This window comes from Marmota monax, unplaced genomic scaffold (genome assembly GCF_021218885.2).
Source record: "Marmota monax isolate L192 unplaced genomic scaffold, Marmota_monax_Labrador192_F-V1.1 WCK01_AAM20220418_F8-fsc00024, whole genome shotgun sequence".
NCBI classification, from domain to species: Eukaryota; Metazoa; Chordata; class Mammalia; order Rodentia; family Sciuridae; genus Marmota; species Marmota monax.
The window spans coordinates 24,666,488-24,690,844 of NW_026695224.1; the positions used below are offsets into that span (position 1 = coordinate 24,666,488).

General features: G+C 51.5%; 1 protein-coding gene across 4 annotated transcripts in view; it reads left to right on the forward strand.

Annotated features, from left to right (window-relative positions):
• Positions 1–24,357, forward strand: part of Vac14 (VAC14 component of PIKFYVE complex) — a 102,729-nt gene that overhangs the window by 48,827 nt on the left and 29,545 nt on the right. For all 4 annotated transcript variants that reach the window (XM_046434628.2, XM_046434629.2, XM_046434626.2 and 1 more), the window contains exons 13-14: positions 2,577–2,733; positions 13,053–13,185. In XM_046434628.2, coding sequence (XP_046290584.1) covers positions 2,577–2,733; positions 13,053–13,185 — 290 coding nt within the window. The remainder of the gene's footprint in view (positions 1–2,576; positions 2,734–13,052; positions 13,186–24,357) is intronic.

Sequence of the window (24,357 nt, forward strand, 5' to 3'; positions counted from 1 at the left end):
TAGACCACAGGCTTATTTTCCTGGAATATGCCATGTTGTTCCCTGCACTCATGAGTGGCTTAGAGAATGTTTCAAATACCTTTCTCCCTGCCCTCATTCCAAGCTCAAATGCTTCCAAAGCTCCTAGTTCCCCTCAGGCTGAGTTGCTGGCTCCCGTCCATTGGCTATATGATCAGTAAATGCTTAACCCCTTTCTCTGCAGCCAGCACAGAACTGGCCCACAGTAGCTGCTCAGTAGATGTTGGGAAGAGAAGGACTGGGTGATGGAGTTCACTGGTCCAGGGTCGGGAGGCTAAGTGGCGGGGTCAGGACTGGACGTTAGGACTGTCTTGGCCACAAAGCCCTGCGTAGCAGTATTAATGGGCTCAGGTTTGGGAACCAGCGCTGAATTTGAAGACTCCACTGTTGCCTCAAGCTGATGACTCTCCAAGCCTCAGGTTCCTCATGTGCAGTGCATCGGGTGACACAGATAATGAGTAAGAACGTTAATTTTGGCCAAGAACCAGACCTCCCTGTCTCTTGCAGCCTGGCTCCAGAGCCACTCAGGATGGTCACAGTCTCACAAAGGCCAGTCCTCTCAGGTGCTGCTGGTTCTTCCCAGGCATCATTTCTGATGGAAATAAGCCCCTGCAGGACATCTCTTGTGAGTCAGTATGTCCATCATGATACTGGGGATCTTGTGAGGGCCCCAGTGGCTGGCTCACACCTTTCCCCCTTGGTGCATTTGACCACAAGTGTTTGCTGCCCAGAAACCATGTGCCCCTGTCCACCTGCACAGACCTCAAAGTGTGGTGTCAGCAAAACCTACCACTTTGGGCAGGTGGGAAGACCAAGAGTAAATTGTTTTATATGTACCATTGGATTAGGAACTAGGATGCCAGTTTAGGGATTTGGCTTGATTTTTATTTTTTTCATACCAAATTTTGTAGTATTTCCACACGGTTGTACAACTATCACTACTATTTAATTCCAGAACATCTTTATTGCCCCAAAAGAAACCCTGTACCCGTTAGCACTCATTCCGCAGACTTCCTTCTCCCAGCCACTGGCAACCACCAATGATGCACTTTCTGTCTTCTTGGATTAGCCTATTCTGGATTTTTCATATAAATGGAATCATCATGCAGTTTGTGGCCTTTTCTGTCTGGCTTCTTTCACTTAGCAAATGTTTGCAGAGTTCCTCCTTGTTATAGTATATGTCAATGCCATTCCTTTTTATGGCCAAATAATATTCTGCGGGATGGATATGCCACATTCCATTTATCTGTTTATCGGTAGATGGACCTTTCAATTGTTCTACTGCCTGGCTCTTAAGGATAACATCTACTGTGAATGTTTATATGGAATTTTCTGTGTGAATATGTGCAGTTCTCTTGGTAACTACCTAGGAGTTGGTAGTACACCTGTGCAACTCTGTTTAACTTTGGGGAGAACTCTTGGCTTGATTCTTGCCTCACTGTTTAATTTTGTGTGAGTCATTTCCCCCCCTCCCCCTTGTCCCCCTTGCCTGAGTCCCTGATCTCACTTCTCCTCCCTGACCTTTGGGGAGCAACTTGCTTGGGAAATTGGACATCAGGGTACATGACCTCTGCCCAGCCTGCCAGGGTGCATGTTCCAAGTCTGCTCGTCTTGCCGGGCTGCACATCACTGCTGTTCTGTCTGCTTCCTTCACCCCACCGTGTTCCCTCTGTCTCTCTGAGGCTCCTTTCTCCATGGGAGCAGAGACCCTGGGCCTGGGCAGAGAGGCAGCCCTCGCTCCTGCCATCTGACTTTGCTGTGTAGCAGCCACATTTTTCAGCCATCATGGGTCCATTTTCCACAGGCCCAGTGAAGAAAAATGTTCTGAGAGCAGCTAAAATCCCATATTCTGATGCTTGGAAGGGCAGGTAAGGACAGCACTTGTGAGTGCTGTCTGCTAGTGATCGGTCTAGCCGTCGTCCACCTGCCAAAGGCAGAGGGCTCAGATGCAGGAATGCAGTACAGCCCTGACGCAGAGCAGTGGTAGGGCTGCAGACATCTCCCACCCCAGCCTAGGAAGGGACACTTTTAAGGTAGCTTGTCTGAACGTTAGAAAGTCCCCAGTCCTGAGTCCATAGTCATGCCCCAAATGTGGAGGGCCCTTGGCATCTGTGTGGCCCAGTGACACCTCTGCAGTAACAGTGTTCTGTGGGTAGGGGTAGGCAGGTCTGAGGCTGCTGTGTCAGCAGAACATGGCCTGGAGGGCGCTATCAGCCCCCTACACAGCCCAGCCGAGACACACTGTGCAAACTGCACCCTAGTGAGGCCTGCATCTCCTGGGGACCCAAGGCAAGGGCTCTTGGGAAAGGTACTCACCAGCCTCAGATTCCTCCAGAGTCCTCATTCACTGCCATCATGGTCTGTTCAGTCCGTTCCTTCATTACTTTTCTGAGTGCTTTCTTAGTCGTGGTCTTGGTGGCTTTCACAATGGCAGGAAGCCCAGTTGTCGTTGGCCCTTTCTCATACGTCTTCCAGGGGCTCTCTCTGACTTCTCCTCCACCATAGCAGCTCAGCTTATAGAAGAGAGCTCACCCCTCATCTTCCACTTGTTTTCCCAGGTTGTCCTGAAGGATCTGGAGGTGTTGGCAGAAATTGCTTCCTCCCCCGCAGGCCAGACAGATGACCCAGGCCAACCCGATGGCCCTGACCTCCAGATCAACCACTCAGAGCTTCAGGTGCCCACCTCCAGCAAAACCAGCCTGCTAAATACTCCCAGTAAGTATTTCCTTGGGGATTCCAGCCTCAGAAACCCATGAAATGCTATTGCTGGGTCTCCTCCTGGACTAAATGGGCCTTTGGGCTGTCATTCTTGAGCCCCCAAGCTCTGCCGATGTGCAAGGTTTCCTACCTGTGACCCATTTCCTCCAAAGGCAGACAGACCTCACCCTGTTGCTGCCTTCTGGCTCACATTCCAGCAACACCAAGAAACCCTCGCAACCCCTTTCTCTCATTTCCCTACACCTTTGATGCTTTTGAGCCACTGACTAAGCACAAAACCATTTGAGGCAACTGAACATCTCTACCTGGGCAGGAGTCTCCCCGAGCAGGAGTCGGGCCCTTGATCTTGGGTCTCGCAGGCAGAAGACTAGGCAGGCATTTTCCCTTCACAGGGAAGCTCAGAACAGCTCTTGACATGGCAGGCAGCCCAGGGAAGACACAGGATAATCCCAACTGGCTGTTTCCTGGCCATCCTCAGAAATGGAGGTGACCTGGGTATTCTAGTGCTCACCCTTCCTGTCCTTTCAGACAGCAGGTATCTCTTCTCTCTGTGCCACTCAGTACCCAGCTCCTTCCCCCACACACAGAAGACACCTCCCTTCAGCCACACTATCTGGAAACGCCCCAGGGATACAAGATGAGAAGAAAGTACCTAGTGAATCTTGGGAGTCTGCCTTGGTGTATCTTTGTTCTTGAGTCACTCTTGACATCCATACATCAGGTCCTGACATCCATGCATCAGGCACCAACAGCTTCCGGAGCATTTCAGTGGCAGCTACCCTCCTGCAGCCCAACATACTGGTCCCAGACCCAGAGAATACCTGCCCCACCTAGTGCCAACTGGCCCAGCCCTGTTGGGTACAAAGACCAGGCCCCAGTGCCAGAGAAGTTTAGGGTGTCACCAAAGCTCCACGTGCCTCATTGCACCCCAGGACATGCCAGGTCAGATCACAGAAGGCCAAAGACTCCTCCCTGTGACACAGAAAGCCATGGGTTCCCTGAGTGCTACAGCACAAGGCATGTAGGAGCCCAGGCTTCAAGCTGCCTGAAGCTAGAAGAGGAGTGAGGATCTCCAGCAGCAGCCCAGCTTCGCTCTCCCACTTCCGCCGGATGCCGTCATTTCCTTGCTCATGAGCCTGGTTTCCTCTGGGTAGTCAGCTGCCATGGTCAAGGAAACAGCTCCCTCGTGCTGACCCCGGAACCCCTGCGGGGGCTCCCACCCCCTGTCCCTCGTCATAGGAATTGATGCTCGATCCTGTGTCCCAGGTCAGCCAGTGGGAGCCAACCTGGAGGCCCTGGGATAGATGGCAAGGATGCTAGAGGTCAAGTGTGAGAACACAGAGCAGGGAGTAGGGAGACACTGAGACAGGGAGGGGAACAGGAGGCTCTTGCCTAGAGAGAGGATCGCAGCAAGGGCAGGATGGTAGTTGCTATATCAGCCCTCAGCCTTCCCCCTCCAGGAGACAGGTGCCCCGCCATCTTCTCCCCTCCTCAGTGTGGCAGCAGCAGAAACCTGTGTGAGGCAACATAGCCTCAAACAAAGGCAGGACACCTAGATCTCCCAGGAGCCTCGGTGAGCTGTTCCCTCATCTGTAAGGTGTGTTTTCTCTTTCTCCTGGTCACAGAGAGGTTGAGATATGGGTTTCTACCAGTGGAGAAATGGTCCAGGAACCGCTAAGGCCCCTGGGCTGGGGTTGAGTGTTGAGGGCAACACAACTGACCCTGCAGCAATGTGGGAACAAGAGCTGAGGGGACTTTTGTAGCCAAGAGACCTGAACCCCAGCTCCTGGCCCTGCCAAGATCAGAGAGAGGGCTTCTTAGAAGCCTGAGGTAGTGGACTCGCCCTGGGCCGCCAAGGCCGTCAGACTGGCTCACATCAGCCAGGCACACACTTGGAATTTATAGAAAAACAACTAAGTATGCCAGATGGGAGGAAGTTCCATTCTGGAAAGAACACCAGGGAAGTGCTGCAGCCAAGAATGCACAGCACTCGAGCCACCAGCCCTGACCCTGTACCCCACGTGTGGGCTTCAAGGCTGTGAGAGCCTCCAGGCAGATACACATGTGAGCCCACGGCTGGCATCAGAGATTACAAGCAGGTCCATGATTTTAAAAAGTCAGGGTCAAACCAGTAATAAAAGAATGTAGAAAGCTAGCATGCCCTTTCCCCTCTCTCACCTCAGCTGCCCTGGGAGGCGCACACCCGGCGCCAAGGATGTGTGGGGTGGTGTTTGAGTCAGAAAGCATGCCGGCAATGTACACTCATGCCTCTGCTGACTACTCTTACCAGAGTGCTTCTCCCACATGCACAGCGTCCTTCTGTCTGTTTCCATGTGGACATGCACGTGGACAGAGGCTGCAGGGCCATCCTATCTTCCTGTCTAAATTCTGCTTTCCTCTGACTCTCCAGGATACCACTCTGAGAACTTACAGAATGCAGGGCTGTGTCTCATAAGGGGAAATCACCCCACTTTCCACAAAGGGACTTTCTGGAAGGCAAAGTAGGCAGGAGCCTAGCAAAGATGAAGTCAGGGCATCTGCAAGGAACCAAATGGCCTGCCTGCACACTGGTCTGTAAACTCAAATGGCGCAGATCGCATGCAGTGGTAGGGAAGCAGGACCCATTACACGCCTGGGCAGCTGCTGTGTTGGCCTAAATTCACTGTAGCAGTGGTCCCCAGGGCCCTGGAGGCAGAGTCACTCCCCTGGGATTTTCCTCTTGCCTGACCTAGCATTAGCATCTCTCCCTCCAGTGCAGAGGCCCGGGTCTGAGCTCTCCCACCCCACTTCCCTCATTCCTCACCAGCAAAAAGCTACCTCAAGAGTGATAGGGGGGCTGCCTGGGTGGCCAGCCCTAAGAAAAGATAGTGGAGGGACACCATGTTTGCCTGTCTCTCAACCCTTGGTTTTCTGTGGCTCAGGCTCCTTCTCTGTCCCATCTCCTTTTAGGGGGAGTTCACAGAGACCCTATAAGGCTCTGGGGAGGTGGAATAATGACCAGGCCTGCAGGCCCACCCTGGTCATGAGCCTGCACAGAAAGCTCAGCAGGACCAAAGAGGCAACTGGGATAAGTGTCGTCTTTGTCCTCCAGGGCTAGGACAGCCCTGCTGCCGGGGGGGACAGCTGGGCCTGGGAAGACCGAGACAGCCTCAGGATCTGTGAGCAAGGACAGCAGTAGTGTGGCAATCTGGGGCTGAAGGTCACCCCAGGACCGATGTTTGCCCTGAAACCCCTGATTGTCCTGCCTGCCATGGTGCCAGTCTTGGTCAGATAAAACCACACCCATGGCAGTGTACTGGCCTAGGCAGTTCCACCTCTGGTTTTAAAAATGGGTAAAAATTAAATGTTCTGCTTTCAGTTTCATCTCTTGTAGCCCAGGCCAGTGTTGCCAGTTGTCAGTAGCATCTTCTTGTTACCAAGCAGGAATAAGTTCTGGAAGAAATTCAGAAAGTCATCTTGGGGGCATTTCCCCCCATAGCAGTAGTAACAGTAACAGCAGTGGTCCCCAGTGCTGGTGTGCTCTCACTGGGACCTAACTGTGTTCCAAACACTTCACACGGGTGGCTCCTCTGGGTGAGCACCTGACTCGCAACAGCACTCTTCTCATTCCCTCAGTTGAGGATTGTGACAGTCGTTGGTGCTAGTCCGGGAGCCTGGCCTGAGAATCTGGCCTCCTAACCCCATGCTCAGAGGAGAATCGGAAGCCCACCCTTGCCAGCTGTGGAGACTTCCACTGCCTGAGGGGAGGAGCACTAGGGCCTGGGCCAGTGGTCTGGGGCTAGGCTGGGTGCCAGCCCATGGTCCCAGCCTGGCAGTTAATTCCTTGGGGAGTCACTCCTCTCCTCACAGCCACTTCAGGGACCTCCCCCCATCCTGGTCTTAGACTGTGCAGCACCTCATTTCCTCTTCTGCTGTCCCTGTGGCCACAGCACATCATCTCCCAGACTTGCCTTTGCTCTTCGAGCCTCAGAGGCCCTCTGCCCATACAACCTTTCAGCCCCAGCAGGGGGGGCGTGGGTGCAGGGACCTAGCTGTATTCCAGATCTCCCACCTGTGCCCTGTGAACTCAGGCGAGTGTCCTCCCCAACACCACCTCCCCAGCAGTGGGTTGCTTTAGGGCTCTGGGAACATCCACATAGACAGGGCTAGGTAAGCACTCTGCGCCGAGAGGCAGCTTTGGCTTCTGCCCTGTGTGTTATGAGATCTCCCGAGTGCTTGGGCCAGCTCCAGTGGTCCGCCCACAAAGGCTGTGTACCAACTCGCTCTTCTTGCTTGCCTGGGTGGGTGGTAGAGTTGGCACCTGTCTCCTCCTGGCTGTGACCTCTTACACCCCTGCTTCTCAGTTGCTCCCCAGTGGTCCGGACTCTTCAGAAATGCGAACAGTCCGGCCATCCCTGCTTCCCAGAGGCTTATTTTACCAGGCTCACCAGGTGATGTGGGTGCCCTACTCAAGTCACAGGTGCTCCGCACAGCTCAGCACCCTCTTTTTGGAGTCCATTAAAATGAGGGAAGGCAGACACCTCACCAGCTACGAGAGGAGGTTCCCCAGCACCGCTGCCCAGGAAGGTGTCCCCTCATGCCCTGGCTGCCAAGCCTGTGACCCAGGCCCCTTCCTGTTGATTGGTCTGAGGCTTCCCTAGCTGTGCCCTCGCCCTCCATCCAGTGCTACCCTTGGCCCCAGCCCTCGATCTGTAGCAGTAGCAGCCATTTCCTGGTGGCAGACAGCTATATAGGCACTCCACTGCCCTTTAACTAGAAACCTCTCCCTGGCCCACTGTGTTTCCCATCTTACTCTGAGCCAAACAGCTGGAAGACCTTGAACGTGAGTGAGGCCCCCCATGCTCCTGTCCTCACTGGCCTCAGCAGAGCTAGTCCACAGAGAAGAAAGTGATCACCTTCTAGATCAAGTCCCTGGAGTCCTATTGGTGCTACATCTTTTGTCTATGCAGACAGCAAATGCCACACACGCCCAAGACCCCACTTGGCCTCCCTTTCCCCCAGCCACTTGATCTTTGGGGAAGCTGCCCCTTCTCTGCCCTGTCCCTCACAATCCATACCAGTCTCCCGGTCGTGCTGTGCTCCCCTGTCCCTTTGATGGCTCACAGATGAGAAAGCGGCCTCAGAGAAGGTGTCACGGCTTCTGCCACCCTGCTGGTCAGTGACAGGACCTGGATCTGGTCTGATCCCTTGAACTCCCAGGTGCTCCAAGCAGCCACTGGCCCTTCCTCTGCAGTCTCAGGGCAACAGATCCTGATGCCCACTCACTGGGGCTGCCCAGGCACATGGCCCTGACCCCAAGCAGGGAGGGAGGGTGGAGAATGGAGCAGGGACCTTGCTGAGGCTGAGCCGGGCGACTAATGTGTATGCATCTGGTTCTGTTGAACTGTGGCTCGTGTTGTGTATTGAGGCCAGAGCTATTTTTATCCTGACATGTGAGGTTCCTTCACGTCATAGCCACAAAACTCAATCCAAAACATCCCAGGAAAGGTTGTTTGTGAGACGTTCTGCAGATTCTAATGTCGCCACATCAGGTTTCACTTAGCAGCATCTGCAGGGCTGACTCCCCAGCCACCACCCCACCAGCCTGGTTGTGTATACTGAGGGCTCCCAACAGCATCTGTGTGCCCCTGGGCAGCCAGCCGGTCACGTGAACTTCCTGCCAGAGCCCAGCAGGCTCCTTGCTTGCCCACACCAGAAATTGAAGGCAGATCTGTTCAGCTGAGGGGCTGTGCACTTCTTCACAACCCCATCCTCCACAGGATCAGGGAATGGAAACCCCACTCTCCTTCTCTGCCTGCTGGTCCCACCAGGGCAACTCACTCACTCTCCCATGTGCCTACAAGACTGTGCTGTCACTTATGCCACCTAAGCACAGCCTCTTAGATTCTTGGACTCGGCAATCAAAGGCACGCTCTGAATTGGGAACCTGAGCCGCTGTCCCTGATCCTGAGCTCTCCCTTTCCTCAAGCACGTGCAGCACCTAGCCCTGAAGGAGCACTGTGAGCCATGTGTCTGGATGAGCAAGAGCCAGAGGTGGGCGGGAGGGGCCGGTAAAGGCGTTTGAGCTCCCCCAGGAGGAGCAGGCTGCAGTGAGGCGGAAATCAGCATAGTCAGAGGCCTAGCGTTCCTAGAATAACAGTCCTGGATGAGTTCGAGCTCTCTCCACCTCAGCCCCTCCTCCCCAGCCTGCAGCCCTGGCTGAGAAACTCTTTCTCAGGTTCCATCTAAAGTCAGCCAGGCCTGGAGGACCACTGAGGCCAGAGGAACTGCTGGGCAAAGGGGAACTGGGGCTGGGAGCAATCTCCCAGCCCCTCACCCTGACCCTGATGGGCACTGAAATCACTTCCCTCCTTGTCCAGCCATACAGACCCCACCCCTTCCCACGGCAGAAGGACCCCCAGCCTTGTCTTGGGCCACTCCTTCTCTCCAGGCAGTGGTCTTTCCAGCAGGTGGAATCCTAGATTGCAAAAGGCCATGCAGACTACGCCCTGGGCATCACCCCTACAGCTCCCACCACACCCTGGCCTGTCAGCTGAGGCTCACTCATGGCCCTGGTCAGGGTGCGCTCAGCTGCTTGCTATTCTTAGTCTTGACAGTGGGAGCACCACAAGGGCTGAGTCTCACATGCTTCCCCAGTGGCCTCTGCTCTGGGAAAACATGAAGGCTTGGGGGCCTTCCTCCATGTGGCTGCAGTGCTCCTCCTCCAGCTAAGGGCCACCGTGAGTCTAGATATTGAAAGTATGTTTTGGGCCCAGAGTGGGAGCTGTGGTAAGGAGAGCAAAGATGTGTCCACAGCAGCCCAGGCCTTCTTTCCTGGCAACTGTAGCCAATCTGTCAGCGGTGGGTAGAGGGGTTTACTGATCTCCTTCCCTGGGTGTAGAGTTGGGAGGTCACAGGTGACTCCTGTCTTACTCCTTGCAACATCACAACAGAGCACCATGAATTTGTCCCAGATCTGAAGTTTCCCCACTCAGACATTTCCAGACTATCCCCCCCACCTCCAGTCCTCCATGGTGAGGATCAGGGAATGAAAGCAGTCTGCCCCGTGGAGTACTCTAAGAGAGGAGATATTTGCTAATAAAAGCAACTACCATTTATTTGGAAGGCCCCAGGCCCAGTGCATTGCATGTTTTGTCTCATTGAATAGGGGCTCTTAATTGCCAGCACTTATAAATAAGGAGACCAGGGTCATTCCTGATTCTTCCTGCTGCCCCTGTGAGGCTGCAACAGGCGGGCACCTCTCCCTAGGGCCTGCCCTGGGCACCCAGCTCCTTAGGAATAGAGATTCTGGCCCCAGGTGCCCCCATCCGGGAGTTCTTTCTTTACTCCCTACATTGGTCCCTTTGTCCTTTAAAATTCTTGGGAGCCTTAAGTGGCCATAGAAATGGGATGGGCCAGGGGGTGCACATAGAAAACCAGGAAGGGGACAGGGACAAGAGGCGTTCACAGGTGTTCATCTGAGTGAAGCCTGCTATTACTTGGGTTTCAGTCCACAGGTACCTGCTGCAACACATGGGGCATACAGCGTGCTCTCCAGCAGCCATCATGGTCCTTCAAATTCATCTCCTGTACAGAGAATGGTGTGGGGCTGCCTCAACAGCTGGGCCCACAACCACCTCTTCAGGGATCAGCCCCAGCTGGGCCTAGGGTAACTCGATCTATAAGAATGTGACACATGATTCTGCCAACAGCCCCTCTGGGCCAGGGAGCAGAGACTGTTTGCCATTCCAGAATCACTCAGGACCTTCCCAGCCAGGCTGCCCCAAGCAGGGACCCAGAACAAAGCAGTCCAAACAGCAGGAAGTTACACAAAACCTGCCCTTGAGCTGGGCTCCCCACTCAGGGCGAGTCTGTGACACAGCTCAGGGGATTGCCTGGGAGGGGCGGTCAGATTTGGAGGTGTGGCCCCTCGTGAGAAATCCTCATAGAGTAATCCACAGCTGGGAAACACTGAACAGAAAAAGGTCTTTTCTAGTTCCCAGCTGCTTCCCTGTAAGGCAAGTGTGAGCTCAACAGCAAGACACAACTCCTGGGAGGAGTGTTTTTACTGCCACTCTCTGGCCACTGTACCTAACAGTCAGCCATAGAGAGAGGCACCTCTGTGTGACTCACCTGTAATGCTCTGGATGGTTCTGCACCTGGCTCTATTGTATCTTGGGTCAATGCTTCTGGGAGCTGTTCCACAGAGACCCCACATCTGACAACCTGTGCCGATACATGGTCACCCCTTCCCTGGTGCAGGGAGAGCCTTGTGATTCCCACAGGGCTCCTGGACCAGGGAGGCCACCTGAGAGAGCGATGACATGCTTTGGGCAACAAAGCATGAGCAACCAAAGAAAAAAAGACACACTGGGGGCCTGGGGTGGTGGCTCAGTGGTAGAGCACTTGCCTAGCATGTGTGAGGCACTGGGTGATTCTCAGCACCACATATAAATACATAAAATAAAGGTCCACTGACAACTAAAAAATATATTTTTAAAAAATACACTGGACTTAACCAAAATTTAAAATTTTGTGGGAATGTGGTTCAGTAGTAGAGCACTTGCCTAATATACACAAGGCCTTGGGTTCAGTTCCTAGTGCCACCAAAAAAAAAAAAAAAAAAAATTGTTTTTAATTTCATGTACTTCCAAAGGACACTATCAAGAAAATTAAAAAGACAGTCCCCAAAATAGGAGAAAATGTTTATAAATCATAATTGATAAGTGACTCAACTTGTATCCAGTGCATGAAGAACTCTTGAAACTCAACAATAAAAAGACAAATAGCCCAACTTAAAAATGAGCAAAGGAATTGAGTAGACATTTCTCCAGACAAGATAGTCACATGGACAATAAACACACAAACATTATTAGTTATTAGACGAATGCAAATCAAAACCACAATGAGATCCCACTTCCCGACACCAAGATGGCTGTTGGTAAGGAGAAACGACACACCTCCTGCATGGCTGGTGGGGGTATAAAATAGGACAGCCCTCAGGAAGTTAAACAGAGTGACTGTGTGACCTAGCAGTTCCATTGCTAGATATATACCCAAGAAATTAAAATATGCTCAAGCAAAAGCTTGAAAATGAATGTTCATAGCAGCATCATAAGAGCCAAAAAATAGAAAGAATCCAACGTCCACCAACTTATGAGTGGGCCAACAATATGGTGTGTCCATACAATGGACTATCATTTGGCCATAAAAATGAATGAGGAACATGCTACAGTAAAGGTGAACCTTGAAAATATGCTGCATGAAAGAAGCCACATACTGTAGGGTTCCATTTAAATGGGCAAAATCCAGAAGAGGCAAGTTTATAGAGAGAGAAAGTAGTGCTTTCCAGGACCTGGAGGAGGAGAAACGGGAAACTGCTACTGGGTACAAGGTTTCTTTGGGGAGTGATTAAAAATGTCCTGGAATTATTAGTGCAGATTAAAATACTTTGCACTGTTGGCTGTCTTTAATCTCCTGGCATGTACACCACTTATTTTTTCTCAAGTATCACTGGGAAGGGAGTTTGGGTTTTGCCTCTTTGTGTTTATTTTAATTAGGATATATGACAGCAGGATGCATTTGATTCCTTAGACACAGTTGCAGCACAACTTTTCATTTCTCTGTACATGATGTATGTAGCCTCGCACCGTATGTGCAGTCATACATGTACCTAGGGTAATAATGTCCATCACATTCCACCATCTTTCCTGCCCCCATACCCCCTGCCTCTTAGTTTTGCTAGGTTTGTTGACCACTAAGATTATGTACCTGCCTTACTCCTCCATTCTCTTGTCATTGTCCTTGACTGAGCATAGTAAACCCTAAGTGTATCTAACTTATTAGGATGATGAGTAGATATTTGCTTTTTAAAAAGTCATAGTACCTGGTAGGGCCTTACACATTAGGAAGTTGACTACAGGGCCTGGGGTTGTAGCTCAGCAGTACAGTGCTTGCCTAGCAGGTGTGAGGCACTGGGTTCCATTCTCAGCACCACATAAAAATAAATAAAACAAAGGCAATGTGTCCATCTACAACTAAGAAAAAAAATTTTTTTAAAGTTAACTACGTGGTTTGAGATTGGATAGAGGAGTGGAGAGTAAATGGGTACATTTTGCAGGAAGCAAAGGTATGTCTTATTCAAAATCCTTTGGTCCTTTCCTTTTTCTGACAATCTGTGGCCCCTTGATTGGAGATTTTCTCTCATCTTGTTACACACAGACAGCCCCCCATCCACTCCCTTTGGGGCATTTGCAATTATTTGTATTCTGTATGAGACTCATCACCCTGTGAACACATTATCAGAATAAACCCTGGCTCTGTCCCTTTCTCTACAGGTACCAAAGGCTTAGAATGTTCTCCTTCCACTCCCACCATGAACTCCTACTTTTATAAGTTCATGATCAACCTTCTCCAGAGGTTCAGCAGTGAACGGAGGCTCCTGGAGGTCAGAGGCCCTTTCATCATCAGGTCAGCCCCGCCTGCCTTCTCCTCCCCGCAGGCTTTGCATTTTGAGATGTCAAAGCAGCCACCTCTTCCTTCTCGCTCCTTCCTTTCCTGACCTTTATGTGTGTTCTTAAAAGAAACAAAGGTCTCCTTTATGCTGTGTTACTGGTACCACTGACAGTCAGGCAGGTCATCACTGACATTTCTTTAAAAAAAAAAAGAAAAGAAAACAAATTAAGTTTTTGCTTGTCAAGATGCTGTTTTCTCTTTAAGTTAAATACCTTCTCCCTCAATGCCGTTGTCAGTCTTTGGAAAGGAAAATAGGTGGGCCAGATGGAACATGACACACGGCTGTGCTGGCAGCCCAGCCACCAATATGGGATTTGGCCGGATTGGTGGAGCCAGGTTCTTGAGTCATCTGATCCTAGCCCAGGACAGTCAGGGTTCCAGCCCCAGGGGCTCAGGCCTTGAGAACTGTTGTCACTAGCCAAGAACTGTCATCACTGGCTGCATGACTGGGATTCCCTTCGTCTCACATTCAGCTTCAAAGAGCAGGGTCACAAGAAGTGACCCAGTGAACTTCAGGCTATTGAAAGCTAAATTAGGGGCACAAATTGCTCCAGGCTCTCCAACCAAACCAGGTAGAGAACAGTCCAAATGTCCCTGGATGCTCTGTAGCAGTGGTTCTCAGCCCTGCATGTCAGAACACTGAAGAATCTTTAAAAAGATTCCTGGGCTTTCCTCCTGACCAACACCCAGAACCCTGGTATGGTGGAGTTATTAAAATGTAAAATGGTCCAGGACACTTGGGGAGCAGACTACACTAATACAGTCCCAAGGGTAAGGGAGTTTGGTCAGGGCTAACAGAAGCCCAGCCTGCACAGGAAGTGCACAAGGGAGCTCATTTTGCTGTAAGCCAGACAGCAAGGGGGATGGGGACCTAGCCTTGTAGGCCATACCAAGGATTAGGGATGTCACCCAAACATCAGTGGGAAGCCAGGGAAAGGACAGAGGAGAGATGCGACCAGCTCTCTGACTTGAAAGATTGCCTTGTTGCTGGGGAGAAGGGTCTGGAAGGACCAAGATGGATGGAAACCACTTGGGAAGCTATTGTCCAAATGAGACTGTAACAACTTGTCAGGCAACAGAAAGCAGTAGGCAATGCAGTAAGGAGCATATGTGATTGACTGGGGACTGATTGCAGGAGGGAGCAAGGGCAAAGTGTCAGGACTAACATGCAGGTCCCTGGTGTGAACCGCTGGATGGCACTGCCAGTGTCTGAGGTGGGAGCCTCAGGAGAGTACCAGTGAGCAAGGAGGGTCATGACATGTTTGAGTTTGAATTGCTTTGGGAACATCAAAAGAAAGATATTGAAGAAGCAATTTAATGCACCTGGTTCTCCAAAGGGAGACCTAGACCCAAGGTCGACTGGAAATTGATGACATAGTCAGCAGATATTTCCTGAATACCAACCCTGTGCAAAGTACTGTTCTAGATGGTTCTGGCTTTGTGGAGCTTTTACTTGCAGGAGTAAGAGGAGGCCAAGTGAGAAGGGAAGGAGTCTGAGACTGAGCCCTAAGAAGCTTCAGTATGTAATGGCGGGGAAAGGAGGAGAAACCAGAACCAGAAGCTGAGAGGAAGGGCCAGAAGGGCAGCAGGAAGCAGGGGAAAGAGGGGGCTGATGAGGCAGGAAGGGAAGATGAGGCCCAAAGAGCATCTTCCGGGAGCTGGCCCAGGAGCCTCCTCGGCTATGGATGAGCTAAGGAGTGGGAGACAAGAAATGGAGGGGCCAGGAGAAACCTGATGGAGAAGTTTGCCTGCCGGGAGAAGGAGAACCTCAGGCTAGTCAGGGACCTCGTGTGGAGCTGAGGGCACCCTGGGGATGGAGCCAAAGAAGTGATTCCTGAAGGGGACTAAAAGAAGAATGGTAGGACCACAGCAGGAGGAAGGGGCTTCTGATGGTCTCCACCCCACACAAAGGATGTCCCTGTCATCGCCCTTTGTTCTCTGAGCTCTTCTAAAGCAGGGATTCTCAACCTCAGCACTGTGGGCATTTGGAGCCAGGTAGTTCTTTGTGGTAGGGGCCATCCTGTGTACTGTATGACATTTAGCAGCATCCCTGACCTCTATCCACTGGAAGCTGGTAGCACCTGCCCCCACCCAGTTGGGATGATTAAAAATGTCCAAAAGGTGGGGGTATAGCCCAATGGTAGAGTACTTGCCTAGCATGCTCAAGGCCCTGGGTTCAATCCACAGCACTGCCCCCTCAAAAACTAGTCTCCAAACATTGCCAAATATCCCCTGGGGAATAAAATCACCCTGATCAAGAACCATTGTTACAGAGAGACAGAAATGTATTCTTAACCTTCTTGGCCAAAAGAAGAAGTCCACAGTTATTCTATCCCCACATTTGGATGGGGATATCATATCACTTTAGATGTGATATGAAAGATCCTGCCACCAAAAAACGGCTGTCTGTTCCCACATAAGTGACAGTTAATTTTCTGTGGTTTTCCACACTGCAGAGTGTCTGGCAGACTTTCAGGGAACCAAGTAAGAGAGAGAGACCTTTGAAGAAGGCAGGTGCAGCCAGCTTCCTCTTTGGGGACAGGGCTGGTCTGGGTTTTTCCACCCATCCTAGCCTCATATACCATCAGAAGTGTGTGAATGGGGAGCTCAGGGTGGTAACCAGCACCCCAAAACCACAAGAGCAGAGCTGCAGGTAATATGGACATTACTGGGCATCCTCCCCCACACACACACTTGGGGCCCCAGGCTCCATGAAGCTAATGGCCAGACCACTGCCATGTTCCCATTTGCAGATTCCAAGGCAACGAGGTTTGGGGGCTAATGGGAATCCTCTTTGCAAAAGGGAAAAGGAGAGAAGCCAGTGTGTCAACTGGGCTCGCTTGGAGCTGGGCTGCAAACTCCTGCACTCTGCTAAGAATTCAGCAACCACCACTTTGTCCCTCTGTGGGAGATGGCAGAGTCTGGTGCCTCAGGGGGCCCTGAACAGCTGCATGCCAGGACTCCCTGGGACCAAGGCCAATGGGCCCTTCCTCCTTGTTCTTCTAGGGGCTCGGTGTATCCAGCATGGCCGTCACTGACTGTTCATGGCTCAGACCCCTCAGGGACTATGTTCAGAAGGCATCAACACTGATCTCCAGTCAGGCCTCACTGACACTCTAGCACAAGCACAGAGGGTCTCTTAGCCCTGGCACTTTAGCACAAAGAATCCAGTGGTCCAAGACAGGTGGAACCTTGCAGCTGAGTCCCTCACAAAGGACTGGGTCTCTCCTAGGCCTTTACCCCAGCTGTCTAGTTTGCCATCCCCCAAAAGCAGCCCCCAGCAGTCAGTATGTGTTACTGCTGACAGCCACCTGCCTCACATTCCTTAGAGGGCCAGGCTGGCCCGGGGACTGCTACCTGCTAAGCCAGCATGCCTGCCACTGATGACCAGCTCCTGGATTCTGTCTTGGGCACCCAGTGTGGACTCCCAGGGCACACAGTCCAGCATTGGAGGCAGAGGAAGCCTCACAGACATGAGCCCCCTGTCTCCTCTTTTTGTGGTCCTCCAGGGGCTAGGCCCTTCGGTGAGGTTGAGGCAGGTAGAGCTCTGGAGGTGTCAGCCTGCTGTCTTGCTTCTCCGTTTCATGTCCTTTGCTGATGGCTTTAAAAGGGGGTATACTGACGGTACAGGCCAAGTGCTTCAGTGAAGCCACAGGCATGATAAAGAATGAAGTAAATAGTTTCTCAACCCTCTCCTATAGCTGTTAGTTTGCTCCACTCACCCACCAAGATTGAACAGAGAAAGAGCAGAGTAATTTTCCAGCAAACAAGTTAGAAGCTGTTACTTGCGCAGTAATGTGTTTAGCACAGGGCCCAGGAGTGGCTGCCATCTGCAGAAGGATAAATGTCCACAGCTCTTGGAAGACCAATATCTGGGGAGGTTCTTGGCATTGAGAGAGTTGTATGATTTCCCTCAGGAACTGAGAGCATCTCCTCTCCCCACACAGCTTTCCCAGGCTATACCTCAGTGTGGAGCCAGGGATAGGACACCCAAACCCCCTAGACCTTAGTGAGCTAGACATCCCTCTGTCCATATGGCCTCTTTATTTAGCTGTCACAACAGTTTAGATGCATGTAAAAAAAAAAAAAAAAAAGCCCATACCTCTGAGACCCTGGAAACCTGCTCCAGTTCCAGGCCCTCCCTGGGCTGCATACAGGTAGTTGAGGCCATGCCCACGATTGGGGGAAGATGGGACATGTGGAACAGAGTACTGTGAGGAGGCTGGTGCTGCACCCCCACTCCTGCCCAAGAGCCCCTCGTAGCCTGAGGAAGAAAGTGTATGGTTTCCAGAGTCAAACCCCAGTTCCTCCCTTCTGTAGCCATGTGACCTATTTCCAAGGCCTTCCTGCTGTGTTCAAGAAATAGAGATGATAATGGTGGCTACCTTGTTATTTTGCAGGAGGCTTAAGTAAGATCAGTGCGGTTCCAGCCCCAGTGCTGGCAGTGTTTGATGAAGGGCGGGCGCTGTTGTCCAGCCTCTGACACACCATGGCCTCTACCTCCCCTTGTGGTCTGTAGGGAGAGAAAACCAGACCCATATGAGAGAGTAAGATTATTGGACCTTCTGCACTGAGAGTCAGCTCTGCTGCCCCAGGACCCAGGCACCCACCAGCACCCTTCCCAGCCCTGCTAAACCAACTCTGCCCAAAGTAGGTGTTGGTGTGCATTGCCCTCCTCCAGCCTCTTCCCACCCTCCATGCTAATGCCGGCAGAACAAGCCCAGGCCTTGTCTGCCTGTGAACCACCCCACTTATACCCAGGAGAAAAGGAGAGGAGGGAGAAAACCCAGCCTCTTTGATAAGCTGTGATATGAACTCCGGCGTAACCCAGCAGCTGTGATCTTTACAAGCCTGCTTCTGTGCGGGGAAGTAGTGAGTCTGAAGACACTCCACTCTGCCTGCCAACGCGGCCCTCTGGCCAGCGTCCCTTGGCTTCATCAAGTGTGCATTCTTCCCCTCCTCTTCCTCCCTGCTGCCTTGCAGAGAGCACTTTGCCAGAGAATGCTTTCATTTTTAACAAGCACTGTGTGCTGTGAATGCGAGGGCTGCGACCCTCCTGGCCCAGTTGATGGTAGATGAGTCCCGAGCACGCTCCCAGGGAAAGGTGCACTCCTAAAATGAGGCAGGCATCCGGAGAGGGAGAGCTGGGGCCCAAGTGGGAAAGAGGAGGAGGTCATGGGACTTCCTTCCTGAAACCCCAACCCAGAGAAACCCAGAGATAAGGCTTCTGGTTCATTCAGGTCCTGCTGTCTCCCCTCTGGTGCAGATAGGCATGGCAGCCTCTCCCATTCCACAAGTATTCACACAATCCTTAATACATGGTTGTACTCATACTAGCCTGCCAATGTCCTGGGTTCGCATAAGAGCCCTTGTGTTGGGAAGAAGAGGACAAGGAGGAGCAGGGAGTTGCCTGGCCACTGAGGTGGGTGGCGAGCAGGGCAGCCAGTAGGAACTGGTCTTATTTGTAATTGCAGGGACTAGGAAGGAGGGCCTCAGAGAAGCAGCCCTTTCATGCCATAATTGGGAAGTTCCACTTTGCTGGCCTTGGACCCTCTGCAGCCCATGTGGGCTGACGTCCTCCTCACACCCTGGAATCCTCCCAGGCTTTCCAGGCTCTGGAGTCCCTTTTCCTGGGGACACCGCCTTCAGCCTGTGAGTCTTTGAACGCTCCACCTCACCTGACCAGGGCATTGGCCAGCCCACCTAAAACCTATTGTGCTAATACTAATGGAAGGCAAAATGGAGTTAAGTGTCCAGACCTGGGGCCTGGTTAAATCAGCCTTTCAGAAAAGCTTGCTTTGCCCCTGGGCCCCAGCTCACAAAGAGTGTCTGAGAGGTCCAGCTCTCTTCCTCTGCATTCATTGCTCAGAGTAAATTGCTGTGGCAAACACACACTAACCTGAATTTGCCTGCTAGAAGAAGCCCTGATTTCTACCCAGAATGCATCTGGGTTTTTGATCTTTTATTAGTTTGCAGCCTTATTGATTGGGTCCCCAGCTAAGGAAAGGAAACAGGACATTGACTGGAGCTAGAGGAATTCTTCCTAGGAATGTCTTACTTCCCTCTTGGAAGAAACCTCTCTTCCTGCCGGTTTTAATTAAGGTGTCTGCCCAGCTTCTTGCATGAATCTTCTGGAACTTTCCCCAGCCTTGCCCCCACCCCAGACGCAAGGGCTGGGGGCTTTTGTTTCGATGCAAGGCAGCAAGGGGGAACATGAGCAGTAGCCATTTTACAACCAGCCCTGGGCTTCCTGTCTGCTAATTGGAGGCAACGCTGTGGGAATGTGAATGGCAGGAGGCCCTGAAGGCCCTGATGACATGCTGGAAGGACTTCCCAGGAGAACAGGGCCTGCCCTCCAAGGTAAAAGATACAAGGGGTGAAATAAAGGGACCCTGACCCAGTCTGCATGGCCATTATCTCCAATCCAGAGGACTAACATCTATCACTTCGCCATGCCATCTGAGATGGGGCCCTCCTGCTCTTCATTGACCAGGGAGGGCTGAGGGCCCTGGGCAGGTCGCTGGCTTTGCTCTGCCTCCTCCAAGCAGTCCCCACATCAGTGCACACACTGGCACTCCCTGTCTTTTCTTCTGGAAAATAGAAACCACATGTGATGGGCCTCGTTAGGCCAGGCTGGGATTAATTAGGTCCTCCTGGGGCCTCATGGGAGGAGTGGAGTGCTAGCCAGAGGGAGTCCTGCACAGTGTGCTTTGGAAGCCTGGGAGCTTCAAAGGGCAGCGTCCTGTGTTTCAAGCATTCATTTACTTTGAGCAGGACTGTGGGATGTTAGAGACCAAGGTGAGCGTGGCAGGGAAAGGCCATGTCCTTCAGAGTGACCCCTGTCACCACAGCCCAAGCAGCCAAGCTCCGCCTAAGCCAGCTGTTTTCCTGTTTGCAGGAGCTCCTGTGCATTGAGGGGAGGGCTTGGCTTTGGGTTAGTGGGAGAGTGCTCAATGTGGACCCCACACACACCCCATGGATATGCAGTATTGGATTCTTCGCAACATGGATGCTGGCACCTGCTTGGCCTCTTTCCAGCCTCCCACTTAGAGCACTTACTTTGTAGTCTACACATCTAAGAGGCATCAGTCCCCCCAGCCCATAGCTCAGGCTGCTGGCAGGGCCAGGGGGGTGATTGTCAGGAGCTGAGAACTTGATAACAAATTTCTTTATGAAGCTTGGAGTTTGTTTCCAGATGGAACCTGCAGCACTCCCTGGATATGACTGTTTATACTATACTTTACCTAAGGATGCCAGGAAACTTGGAAAGTTTTAACATTGGTAACTCAGACAGCTTGAGGAATTAGCAAGTAGCTAAAGTGTATCATAATGTAGTCTCTTTTTAAGAAACTAGCAGCAGGTTTGGAATTGGCCTCTAGAAGTTGTTTTCCATCCTTCTGCCTCCTTGGGATAGGGCTGCGTCTGTCAGAGCCAAGAAGACAAATGGGTGTCCTGAGTTTCCAAGTGCTTGATACCTCCTTCTGGAAGGACAGCTGCAGAGAGTATCCTGTCCATCCATTGTACAGTGTATTTCTCAGGAAGCTCTTTCTTCAATTCTGGTATCATGTCAGCATAGTTTTCTCAGCAATGCCCATAGAGACCCCCCCATGAGGTCCTCCCTTCTCACCCCTCAAGTGGTTGCTTTCAGCAGATAGTCACAGAGGTCACAAAACCCCCACACCCTGGCCCCTGACTTCAGAAAAATACAAGGGTTTCTGTCACATGCATTTGTGGAAAGCCCTCCAGACCAACTGCCCCTTCTACATTCAAGGAGGGTTCCTATCTTGGAGCACTGGTGATAGTGACCTGTGGAGGGGCCTGGCTTGGGTGAACCAGAGTGCTGAATTCTACCTCAGATGGCAACTACAGTGGAAGTCACAGGGAAGGGTACTGGATAGGCCAAATGCCTCTTCATAACCCAGGATGGGATGGCCCACCAAGGAGGCGCTTGGGATCTGGAGTAGACAGTGGAACTTTCTATAGAAATTTTCTGCTTCAGCACTCAGGAGAACGGAGGCTTTGCTCTGTGACTTTTGTCACTATTGTCACGTCTTTTGAATGCCCTGGTACCGATGGAGCATTTGCTTCCACCTCCCTCACCCTAGTCTTGGGATCTGTAGCAGTTCTCTGTAGCCATACAGAGAACCCAGAGCTGAGGTTTCCTCTGTCAGGACCTTAGCCTTGGGTGTGAGAAGGGAGCAGGACAGATATAGTGGGAAGCATCTGCTGTGAGTGCATAGGGTTGGGGATATGGCTCAGTGGTTGAGCGTCCCTGAGTTCAATCCCCAGTACCAAAAAAAAACTGAGAGGAAGAAAAGTTTATTTTGTCTCATGGTTTCAGAGGTTCACATAATAAGCCACTGCACTGTCTGAGCCCAAGGCAAGGCCTCCATGTTGGCCAAAGGGCATGGTGGAGGAGCATTGTTGCTTTTATGGTGGCCAAGAAGCAGAAAGAGAAAGGGGAAGAGGCTGCAGGGACACTGAACCCTCCCAGAATACACCCCCAGTGACCCACCTCTTCCAAACTAGCATGGACTGATTAGGTTACAGCTCTCATAACCTAATTGTTTCACCTCTGAACATTCCTACATTGACACCAGAGCTTCTGGGGAACACCTCATATCCAAACTGTAACACCTGTCCTGCTGAGAAGCAGTACCAGGGTCCACCTGCCCAGAATCCAGGCTGAAAGACCCTGCAAGTTCATGTTGTCCTTCTCAGAGAGGTACAGTGGCTGTTGCCCTCTCTGAGACGAGAGCCCATGTCTCCAGGTTTCCATACTGGAGCAGGGCCCCACATCTGGCAGCCAGGACCCTCGTTCAGAAAGAAACTGCTCTCTTTTGACAGTCCCCACAGAGACCTCTTCTCCCTGCTGCCCATGGCTGCCATTGGCTGCCACCCTTTCAGGCAGTAGGAATGCTGAGTGCCTCTCTTTGCTCTTCCTGTCTTCCATCGAAGCCCTGAACTCCTCCATACTCTGGCCCATCCACTGTCCCAGCCCATTTCCGGTCTCTGTTTAGCCAGCATAATCTTGGACCTCCCTTGTAAATTGACAGTGAGTGCTCTCTCCGTTTGACTGCTGCTCAGGAGGACAGGCCTCACCCCCTCCTTCCTCCAGAATGATTTGTTTCCTCCTGGCTCAGCACAGCTGCTCCTGTCCTCCACGTTGTCAGCTCTCATTTTTCTCTTGTCCTCCATCAAGGGTCCTGTGAGGCATGTTTTGAGCCTGACCTTTCACTCCTGCCTTTCAGGAACTGCTTCCTCAGGGGCTAAGCTTTGTCTCTTTCTCCTCTCCCTCAGAAGGAGCACCACGGGCCCCAGCCCCACTGTGTCTCCATTTCACCTTCAGCCTTCTCAAGTAAACTCAGGGCCTGCGGCAGGCCCTTCTGACTCCATACTGCTGTTTGCATACCCAATCTTTCCCCTGGGAAGGAAGAGCCGTTGTCCACACTCAAGGACTCTCAGCCCTTCCTGCTGCCACCATGCTCCCAGAAGTTCTGGTTTGATGTCAGTGTGGTTTTGCCGTATCTCTGGTAAAAGCCACCTCCCTTTCTTTTACCATTCTGCATCAGTGCTGCCAATCAACCTTATCTCTTCTGGTCAGGGTGGGGTAGCAACCTTACTCTCTGTGCCCTGAGCCTTTTATGAATAAAAATTTAAAGAACAATGTACTGTTAGAAGTGTGCACATCCCAAGTGCCCTACAGCTCCACTAATTTCTCCTGTTAACACCCATGGAGTAGGCTCAGACCAAGAAATGGAGCATTCCCAGCACCAAGAGGTATCACGTCTCCAGGTATCAGCCTCCTGCTGCTCCCCAAATAGCTCCATCCTGACTTCCAGGACTTCTGGGTTTGTTGGTACCTGGTTTTGAACTTAACATAAATGGAATCAGTTTGTGCTCTTTGGCAAAGCCTGCCTTCTTTTGATACCCATTAGGTCTCTGAGATTCCTGTGTGTTGACAAAGCAGTAGTTCACGTTTCCGTAGAGGATTTCACTGTGTGAAGAAGATGCCAGGGTTTAGCTACCTGTTCCAGTATTGATGGACATGGGGGTTATTTTTAGTCTGGCACCATAATGCTATGATCTTGCATCTCTTGGTGTAAATATGTACACATTTCTGCTAGTTATATACCTAGGAATTGCAGAAATGATGAGTAGACATAATTTGTGACTTTGGGAGATACTACCCAGAGTGCTTGTCCCAATTTCAGTCCCATCAGCAGTGTAGCAGGGCTCCAGCTGCTTCTTGTCCTTGCAAGTAGTTGGCACATCAGTCTTTGATTGTAGCTTTTCCATTAGGCAGATAGTTTTAATTCACATTTTCCTGAAGGTTAATGAAGTTGCACAACTTTTCATAGCTGATTTGCCTTTTGGATAGCCTCTTATGACAAACCTGTTGCCCGTGGGGTTTTTCATGTTTTTCTTACTGATTTGTGTATTTTGGGTTTGAGTTTTTTCTGGCTGCACATACTGCTCTTATCTTTTCCTACCCTGTGGCGGGCCTTCCCACTCCCACTTAATGGTGTCCTTTGTTGTTTGTTTGCTTTTGAGTCAGTGTCCCACTCTGTTGCCCAGGTTGGTCACAAACTCCTAGGCTCAGGTGATCATCCAGCCTCAGCCTCCAGAGTAGCATGAGCCACCATGCCAGCAAAGGCAAGCTGTCCTTTGATTTTTTAGTGCAGTCTGAGGTCTGGTGAGTGTTTACTATGCATTCCCAGTGGTTGCACACTGAGGATGATCTGCCTAAAACTCAGAGGTGTTATTTCTTAGCTCTGGATAAGGCCTTAAAAACCACCTAATGTGTCTCTTCAGAATCACAGAGACATGGCCACCATATCACTTGGCCATCACATCTCTGTAGGTCATATTCCAGGAGGAGGCTCTGATTGACCCAGACAGGGTCATGTGTCCCTGGTGGGAACAGCAGTGACAGGGACAGGACTGCAGAACTCAAGTGGCAGCTTTAACAGTTCCCAAACCTGGTAGGGACCAACAGCTCTCTGAATCAAAGAGGCTGCTCTTGCCATGAGATGCTAAGCAGAAGAGGCCCCCAACATGGCTGCTTTCCTGAGCACAGTTTTCTTTCTACACACTTTTTGGGGTCAAACTCAGGGCCTTGTATAT